Source organism: Cyprinodon variegatus, unplaced genomic scaffold (genome assembly GCF_000732505.1).
Source record: "Cyprinodon variegatus isolate N-32 unplaced genomic scaffold, C_variegatus-1.0 Scaffold560, whole genome shotgun sequence".
NCBI classification, from domain to species: domain Eukaryota; kingdom Metazoa; phylum Chordata; class Actinopteri; order Cyprinodontiformes; family Cyprinodontidae; genus Cyprinodon; species Cyprinodon variegatus.
Window position 1 is genome coordinate 434,674 of NW_015151013.1, and position 9,488 is coordinate 444,161.

At 35.9% G+C, this 9,488-nt stretch overlaps 1 protein-coding gene across 1 annotated transcript in view; it reads right to left on the minus strand.

The window, feature by feature from the left end:
- LOC107095625 (VPS10 domain-containing receptor SorCS1-like) overlaps window positions 1-9,488 on the minus strand; it is a 79,325-nt gene that overhangs the window by 30,312 nt on the left and 39,525 nt on the right. The window contains exons 11-16 of the mRNA XM_015391791.1: window positions 8,189-8,291; window positions 7,802-7,878; window positions 4,450-4,541; window positions 4,204-4,311; window positions 3,935-4,052; window positions 3-28 (exon numbers count right to left, since the gene is read on the minus strand). Of these exons, the coding sequence (XP_015247277.1) occupies window positions 3-28; window positions 3,935-4,052; window positions 4,204-4,311; window positions 4,450-4,541; window positions 7,802-7,878; window positions 8,189-8,291 (524 nt within the window). The remainder of the gene's footprint in view (window positions 1-2; window positions 29-3,934; window positions 4,053-4,203; window positions 4,312-4,449; window positions 4,542-7,801; window positions 7,879-8,188; window positions 8,292-9,488) is intronic.

A 9,488-nucleotide genomic window follows, 5' to 3' on the forward strand; every position in this document is an offset into this window, starting at 1 on the left:
TCTTCATGCCCATGATGCATACTTCACCCTGTGATAAATAATGCATCATAGAAATGTCTTATTTTCCCGCATGCTTTATAGAATGTTATTTTCATTGTGTAGATAAATCAAAGTGATTCTTTAAGATTAATCACAGACTGCTCTTCTGAAGCTTGCATGTTGTAGTAGACTGGCATAGACAGTTCATAGTCCAGCCAGTTGTGTCAGGCATGGGAAATAGAGAGTTCTTTTACAGCTATTTTTATCTTAGCAAAGATACACTCAAAAAAAAAAAAAAAAAAATGCTGGGTTGCATATTCCACTAAGACTTTGGATTTCATGTTGTTGAGAAAGATGCTGGGTAGTTTTAACCGTGACAGTTTGTTGGGTGAGATAAGAAATTACAACCCCTTACAGCCCAGCATTTTTAATAACAAAGGAGGGAAAAGGAAATGTTATGATGGTGAAATCATTCTGTGTTAAAACATGAATGCTTTTTGTAGAGATAAATTATTCAATAATTATTTTTATTTTGGAGTTTAAACCTGAGATCCACCTACAACAACAAAGCACAACATTGTATAGTGTTAAAAATATATACTAGAAATTTTGCTTCTCAAATGCAATCATTTGTCAATATTTTTATTACACATTATAGTCTTGGGTTTTCTAATCTGATTAGTTCTGATGCAGAAATACATTAAATCTGTTATCCCACTGCTTCTATTCTATATAAGTTGAAACTTGTAGAAATTAGGGAAACTCTTTAAACATTTTTCAAGAATGCATGTCTCTTTTGATGTATTTACACAATGCATGGTGTAACACTGAGCTAAAATTGGTATAAAATAACCTCATTTAGAAGCAAACTCTAGGTATTAACTAGTCCAAGGCAATAATCATTGTACCGGCCACAGCGTTGCAGAGGGAAACTAAGAAAGACCATGTGTTGCTGGTACTGGAACCAGTTCCAGTTCTCACTACATTGCTACAGAGCTAACCCATGAGTCGGGTATTTCACTGTCATTCCTCAGCCATGCCATGTCACTCATATAGAATTGCCTCATCCAATTTTTTTCAGAAATCTAAGATTCTCCTAAACTGTGGCTCTGATTTCTTGCAAGTAGCAATAATTCTATATTGCATTATCTGCATTATGCATTATGAACAAATAATAATTTTTGAATCAATTTTAATGTAATATATGAGCTGTTTATGATGCACAAAGGTTTCCTACAGAACAAATAAAGTGGCATGCAGTATTTTATTTATCAATTTTATAAAGTGTCTGTGGAGACAGTTTTAATAGGAATGTGGGATGTATAAAAATGTCATAATGGTAAGTTGCTGTACATTACATTACATAACAATGAGGTGATGAATATTAAAACCAGAGAACATATGTCTCCTATCTTACCTTCTATTCATTGGCTTCTTGTTAAATCCAGAATAGAATTTAAAATCCTCCTTCTCACATATAAAGTTTTAAATAACCAAGCTCTGACTTATATCAGGGATCAGATCATTACTTATATTCATAACAGAGCACTTCACTCTCAATCTGCAGATTTACTAGTGGTTGTTAGAATTTCTAAAAGTAGTACTTTTAAGGCTAGGCTTCAAATGTTCCTTTTTGATAAAGCTTATAGTTAGAGTGGCTCAGGTTATCCTGAGCTACCCCTATACATATGCTGCTATAGGCTTAGACTGCTGGAAGACATAGGGACCATTTTTCATAATTCTGCTTCATTCTATCTTTATTTTCCAGTCTGCAGTATTTGTTAATCCAATCTCCAACTTTATGCTCTCTCTGGTTTTTCTTATTATAGTAGCTCCATATGTTCTGTTCCTGTGTGGCTATCTGACCATCCCGGAGAGAAATATCAGCTGTGCTGCTGCCATCAAATCTTTGTTTATAAATAGTAGTGCTTGGCCTGTTTTTCAGTGTAGTCCTGTTTCTCTTACAATGGCTAATAGTATGTCCCCTCTTTCATCCTCTGACATTGGAGCTGGCTTGGAACTTGTCTGACGGGCTGTGTGTTTCCGGGAAGGAGCCATCTGTAGGGCTGGTTGACAGTAACCTTTTGTATCTCTGCTTCCTTTTGTATGTTTGCTCCTGTCTCCATGAAACCCCAGTCGGCCTCGACAGATGGCCACTCACACTGAGCCTGGTTCTGCTGGAAGTTTCTTCCTGTCAAAAGGGAGTTTTTACTCTCCACTGTCGCTACAAGCATGCTTGTGTGAGGGATTGTTTTCGAGTAAATGAGTTGATGCAATCAGCTGGTTTTCCTTAGATAGAAAACTTTGAACCAATCTGACTGTATGATCTGGTTGATTTTTTTCTGTGAAATGCCTTCAGACAACATATGTTGTGAATTAGCGCTATATAAATAAACGGAATTGAATCTAAATTAATTGGAGCTAAATGAAGCAGCTGCACAGCGATAGTGGGTGGGTGCCCTCTGGGCTTTTATACAAATGCAGGCATGTGTTTGGTGACAGGGAGAGGGTGGTCCTTAGGCAGGTGCAGCTGCCCTCAATGCTGTGATGTGTCGAGTGGTTTCGTACATCTGAACTTTTTTGTGGACCACAGATTTCACACTATTTCCTTAATCCCAACTTTTAGTACCCTGGGTATAATACTAAAGGTTGTTTGGCAACATGTCTCTCTATACCTCTGAAATAAAAGAACAGTATCTAATGATTATTTGCAAATGGACAATCTGCGGATTTTTTTTTTTTTTTTTTATTTACCTGTAAATATGGATATTTGTTTAACTAAATTTAAATTACTTATGGCTAAAGGTATTCCACTTGAGAAGTTCTATACAGAGCATATATATATATACACAGATTTTTTAAATCTTTTCTGCAAAAGGCCTACATTGTTTGTAGAGTTTTGGTGCAATTACAACTCTGAATGGGTCGTTCTCTAAGCAAATGTTTTAAAGTCAGGGTCCTCGAACTAACAATTATCTAAATAATAAATTGGTATACAATTATAATAATAATTAAATAATCACCATTAATCAGGTTACTTGCTTTTCGGTTGGGGAGGAATTGATTTTGCTCATTTAAGAAATGATTTTGCTTATTTTTAATCTAAAACAAATTTTTATTTTCTAATAACCTTCTTTTGAGATTTACTGTTTGGGAACTCACTTTCATGGTTACAATTAGTATGATTGGTCACCACAAGTACTGACATTGTCTCAGAGAGAACAACGTTTGGGATGAAAGACCTTCTTGTTGGCAGAGCGCCAACAAATATGGTGGTCTGCAGTGCTTTAAAACTCAATCCAGATTAAATTAGGCAATATTTGACCAGAAACCATATGAGTAAAATAATGCACATTGGAGAATTGACCCATGACTTATCAAACGTATGCCATCGTACCAGATTTTTTTATACGTCATGCATACGCTGGCTAAATTGTCAAGCTTTACCGTGGGCTTAACATAATAAAACGTCATATACAACAGCTAAATTTGACCATGTTCAGCACATTTACGGCTGAACATAAAATCAACATACAACATACAATGTTGTGGTATGATGCTGTGTCAGTAAAAAAAAAATGTTCTGCATTATTATCAAAAAACAAAAATCCTGAGAAAATCACATGAGATGATTTATTTAGATAGTCTCATCCTGTTTCGTTTCTTTGAGGCAATCTCATGAGCAACCAAGCTGCCAAAGAAATAGCTGTGTAACTAATTTCTGTGATTTTTGAACATTTTCTGTCAGTTTGCATTCCAAATAATGACTATTTCTGTTCAATGTCCAAACAAACACTAAAGTACATGGCCAACCCCCTCCCTTTCCTGAAAGAAATACACTCAATAAGCCCAGTTTTAATCATTTGTACACATCTTCATCAAAACTTTTAATTTTTTTTTTTTATATATACAAGGGCAAAGTTAAGCTGTAAACCAATTAGACAGACTTTCCTACCTCATTGTCTAACTGCCATGTGATGTAGTCTACAGATGTACATCGTCTTTCAAATATAGGTCGGAAGTCAATCTTGAGAAGTTGCCATTCAGATCGGTGGCTAAAATGACCAAATATCCTGGAAAAACGTGTCATAAAAACAATGTTAAAAAAAATTCTGTATATGGGGCATAGGTTACAACACTTCATTGGGGTAATGGATAATTAGCCTCTGCATTAATTAACATATTGCAAACACACATTCTTCTGATAATTTCTCAAAGTCTTACGTCATTATGAGGATGTCCTCTCCAGGCTCCCCTAGCACCCCATCAACATAGAGCGGCGAGGAGGTGAAGCTATATTTGTCCCAGTTTCTGCCCTCATCAAAACTCAGCCTGAGGGGGAGAGAGACCCACCACAAATAGAGTTTAATTCAGTCAGAAAAGTCTTTGCAGGAAAAGCAATCTCCCTCCTTGTTTTGAAGATCGAGTATGTTCTCTAAAAAGACATTGAACATCCTTGGAGAGTCATACCAAATGTGTCTAATTGGCAGAGGTGTGTGTCGGATGGCCACTAGAGATCCTCCTTGATTCAGGAAAAACACGCTGTACGCTTCCTGAAAAACCTGCACATGCACACACAACCAACTTTATTTTAGCACAACAGTGAACATTTTTCAAGTCTCTGGAAAAGTATACACCAGTGCCAACACAAGAAAAATGCATGCTCTCACCTACACAGCAAGTAGAACCTAAAGCTGTTATTTTTACAGGAGTCTCAATTGTGTGAAAAACGTCAAACAAATACTGGTATATTTTCTGATATGTAGGGTCTTATGCCGGTAGCAAAAATATGTATGCAACCTTTGTTTTATTTGTTATCAAAGATCAGCAATGCACAAGGCTGGCTGTCAGACCTCGCATCTCTGTTTCTTTACAGATGTGGCTGCACCACTGCAAACTAAAATAATAGAAAGGCTGGCTTATATATGCCCAATCATGGCTGTAGTTGCTTATTCTTTATTTAGTTCAAAAAGATGCAAGTTACTTGTAATGAAAACCTGTTCAAGCACAATGTTGAACCCAAACTACTTCTAACATCAGACCTCAGTGGTTGTGAAATGGTAAAAATATGAGAGGAAAACACTATAATATTAATGATTCAGTGCCTGAAATTAGACATGTGAAAAGTAGGGCTGCAACTAACAAGTATTTTGCAAATCGATAAACTGTTGATTATTTTTTTTACGATGAACTGATAGCGAAAAGTTCCTTAAAGAAGATTTTTTACGGAATTAAACCACGTGAAACTAAAACTTTACCACTCAAGGAGTTCTGGATAGAGCATATTGACAGACTAAAACATTTTTTGAATCTTAAATACAAAATGCCTATATATGTTTTTAAAATGTTTATATAATTACCACTCTAAGTGGGTTGTGCTGTTTTTTCAATAGTCAAGTCTTACATACCGGTATGTATTTTTTTAATAACCAAGTCTTACATATGTATTTAATTCTCTGAAATTGGAAAAAAGAACTTATCCTTATTTAATGAAGAGACTCTGAAAAGAGCGATAGTCAAAAATTCCAGATCAGATTTAAGTAACCACTTTTACTTGACCAACACATTTTATGCCTCTGTTTTGAGTAGTCCAACATAGTTCTCACTGAGTCGTCTGTGTTGTTGTGGGATAGAAAGTATCAATGCACTCTTAAAGGAAAAGTCCAGTAACATTCAGAATACACACAATACAGCAAGTCCCAGTTCTGTATCTGGTGTTTGTCACAACCCGTAATTATCCATGATGTCGATGACCAGTGCAGTATGCTAAGCATGGTGCATGGATTAATGACCTGTTTTTTCTCTGGCCACAAGTTCGATGGTAAATCCTCCCTCTTCAAGTTGGCAATCTAAAGACGAACCTGTGGTGGATCATGAATTGGAAAGGTAAAATAACTAATTTTTTTTTAACTTTTACCTGATGTATTACAACATTCAACTGCAATGCACATGGGCATTGTCAGTTTAACTATAGCTCTTGTGAATTTCAACGGTAAAGTCCTCTCGGAATCTTAAATAATTGTTGTTGATTGCAGAATGTGTCTGGCAGTTCCCATTCATTTTGCTTGTAAAGCGCGGAGAATGGCACTAGGCGTACCGCACCATGATGTCACTCCCGGCAGATATCAGGAGTAAGGTGTTACTATATTTGGGCAAAAATATATGTCCGGACTCAGTGATGGTGACGAAAAATATTGTTTTTATTTTTTTACTGATTAATGCTAAACTCATTAAATCACTGTGAAAGTATTAGTTTTAGGTATAAATAATGACCCATTGGTTATTCCTTGCTGACTGGACTTTTCCTTTGACATTCTTACACCCCTCTTATGTTTTTTTTTCATGGTTTCCCCTTTTACTTAACTATGTCCATTTTTCTTTGGACTGAACTGTTTTCCTAGCCCTGTTCTTTTTTGTATTTTATAACCCACCACAACCACACACAAAACCTTACCCTAGCCCCCACCCCAAAAACAGAACTCCTCATGGGGGCAGGCTTTTTTTTCTCCAGTAGATCCTCAAACTGAAATATATTTCTGGAATATTGTCCCCACAGGATAACATACCAACAGATACGGCATGATTAAAAAGATCAATAGGTTTTTACCCAGTTTCTGCATTTTAGATGTGTACTAAAATAGCTGAAAGTACCTGACACAATACAGAAGCTTAAGTCAGCCCACAGATAATATAAGCCTTATCCACCCCAGGAGACGGTCACAAGCTGTAACCTGTATAAACCTCAAGAGGCAATACAATTTTTTGCAGAATGAGTAACACATAATGATGTGAAACCAAGCAAAAAAAGGTGCTGAAGCAACAAGAGTCAGTCCAAAAGAACCACATAATCTCTGATATGAGATAAAAATTCCTTAATAGAACCAGTTACAGATTACCGCATGTTAAGGAAGGTGAACAACAGTTCTTGTATATAAATTAAAGAATGAATTTCAGACAGAAATAGTGCTGAGCCTCCTGGGCATCAAATCCCCTACACGTCTACACTTTCTTTTAGGGGAAATGATTCTAATAAGCCACGCCCCTTCAAACAAACAATCTCAAAACCATGTTGTGAAAGTGTCTCAGCTCAGCAGGGTTATTTTCATGATGTGCAAGGAATAAGGCGTAACAGGGATTCATGGTTGCATGTTGTTAAACCATAATCTGAAAGAGAAAAGGTCTCATTTGACCAAAGCACTGTTCTGCTTTTGCATGCCTGTTCTGACTCCTGAACAGCTAAAGGCACACTATAAGGAGGACCTCTGACTTTTTAAACAATGCCCCCTATTCTTGCCACTCTTAAATTAAGACTGTATTTATGAAGAAATCTTCAAACAATTGTCCAATAGACAAATAATAGATGAAACAATGCTCTGTTTGACATATTTTAATTTGCAATTTTGTTTAAAGCCCTAAAGGTCACTAAAGTACCTACTAATCTTTGACCTGTCGGTAGTTTTTCTTGGTATTTGTGAAACGGATTTTTCTCTAACAAATATCTAACTAGTCTTAGCACTGAAAATATATTTAATCTAAGATTCAAAAAAGACACATTGATTTGTTTTCCTAATAAGGTGACTTTAATATAGGAGGCTGAATTAAATTGCAAGGAGTGTTTTTTTTTTTTTTTTACATTACTCTATCACATGAAATCCTTACATGATTCTCTGCAGTCTGTGGTTGTAATATAACTAACTATGGAAAGGCTGAGATGCATGAATACTTTTGCAAGTCCCTGTAAGCCATGCCTTTGTATAATTGAGTGATTGTTGAACTATAAAGAAAAAAAAATCCCACCCAATGCCCAACAGAAGAACTTTACCTCTCTCCAGGTATTCCCAGCATCAGAGGTGATGAAGATACTGACATTTGCATTGCTTAACTCTGGGCCTAGGACACCTGAATAAATAAATTCAACACAAAATCGGCATTGTTAAATAGTCCATTTCAAATGTATTTCCTTAACAGGCATTATGGTTGTAGTCATAGTGTTTCATTATTTCTGTTGAGGTAACACAGAACAAATGTCCCGGAAAAGCACATAGCACCTCTTTTAGTAAAATGTTGTCATCTTGGAAGGGAAGTACACAAGAGCAGAGCCAAAAACAATCTGACTGGAATTGCTGGAGTAAATCATCAGAGACCAACACTAAAACAGAGAGTAAACAAAACTATGCATGTGCAGATTCGTGTGCAAATCAAATCTCACCTGATGCTATTATAACTCCTGGAGCTGTGTCTTTGCTGACAATGTTTCCTGAGGCGTAAGGGTTCTCTGAGACATGAAGGTGCAGATGCAATGAGCAGTACGGCTGTCAAACAGAAGATATTAATTTAAGGGAGTCAAGAATGTGTAAAAGAGAAAAGTAATTCTGTTAAACAAATTAAAAGAGGTGCTTTATTACAAAAAGTATTCATTTTTAATAAAAATTGGGTGCCTTGTCAATTTTGTAAGAAGCATCTATAGTCTTTGAAGCCAATAATCTTTGAGATATATAGACATATTGCCTGTATTTGCTACCCTACAGATTTCCTTGCTTTTCCAGACTTGGAAAAAAGGTCTCTGACATCCACCAGCCTAACGAGCTATCTCTAAGATTTTAAAACCTCAGTGAACCACAATTAAAGCCATTACCCAGACCCAAAAACTAAGCTAAGTTTGACATAACTAATCCAGGAGCTCACAATATAAAGCAGAACAACATCAAAACCACTACAAATAAAATTTCTCTTTCTTGATGTAGTTATTGATTAAATAAGAAAGAGGCAGTGCAAACATGGCATTAATGGACTAGTTTTCGGGATAATATTCTAAGCACTGATGATATTAAATTTAGACTTTTGTCTAAGGCCCATTACATCTACCTAAAAATAACCAGCGTTTCGGAATAAAAATACCTACACTAATTTATTGTCTGAGTTTACTTTTGAAACTCTATTTGATGAGGCCTAATAAAGCCATGAAGTTGCACTCCAACAGATACTCTTAAGGGAGAATTTTAAATTATCAGTGCTCATCCTGATAAAATAAAGTTAATTAGGACCAGAAGCAGCATAATCCTAACATAACATAGTTTTAACAAAATAAAAGTTAAAGCTTTGGAATGAAATAACAAACATCTAAATGTAGAGCTAATGGAAATGCCAAAACAGACACTAAACAAGCTGTTAATGCTAACTCACTGCAGTGTGGCATGATTAAATAATTCTGCAAAGAATTATGAAATAAAATCAGCAACAAAGTGATGTGACAGATTTATTACTAGATGTTACATTGCTTGATGGCGGTTGTGGCAACCAAGCATGGACTTAGTTGGCATTAATTTAATATACGTAGTGCCTGATTGATATGGAAAACATTTGTCCCTTAATAAAGGAGATCATATTTGTAAACGTGTTGTTGGATTTATCCAGGTCCTGTAGTAAGAGGCATAAGCTGAAAAAGTCGGTAGGGGGTCAAGTACTCCCACAATACTATTAGCCTCGTGAGACCATCCTGATCTTGTGAG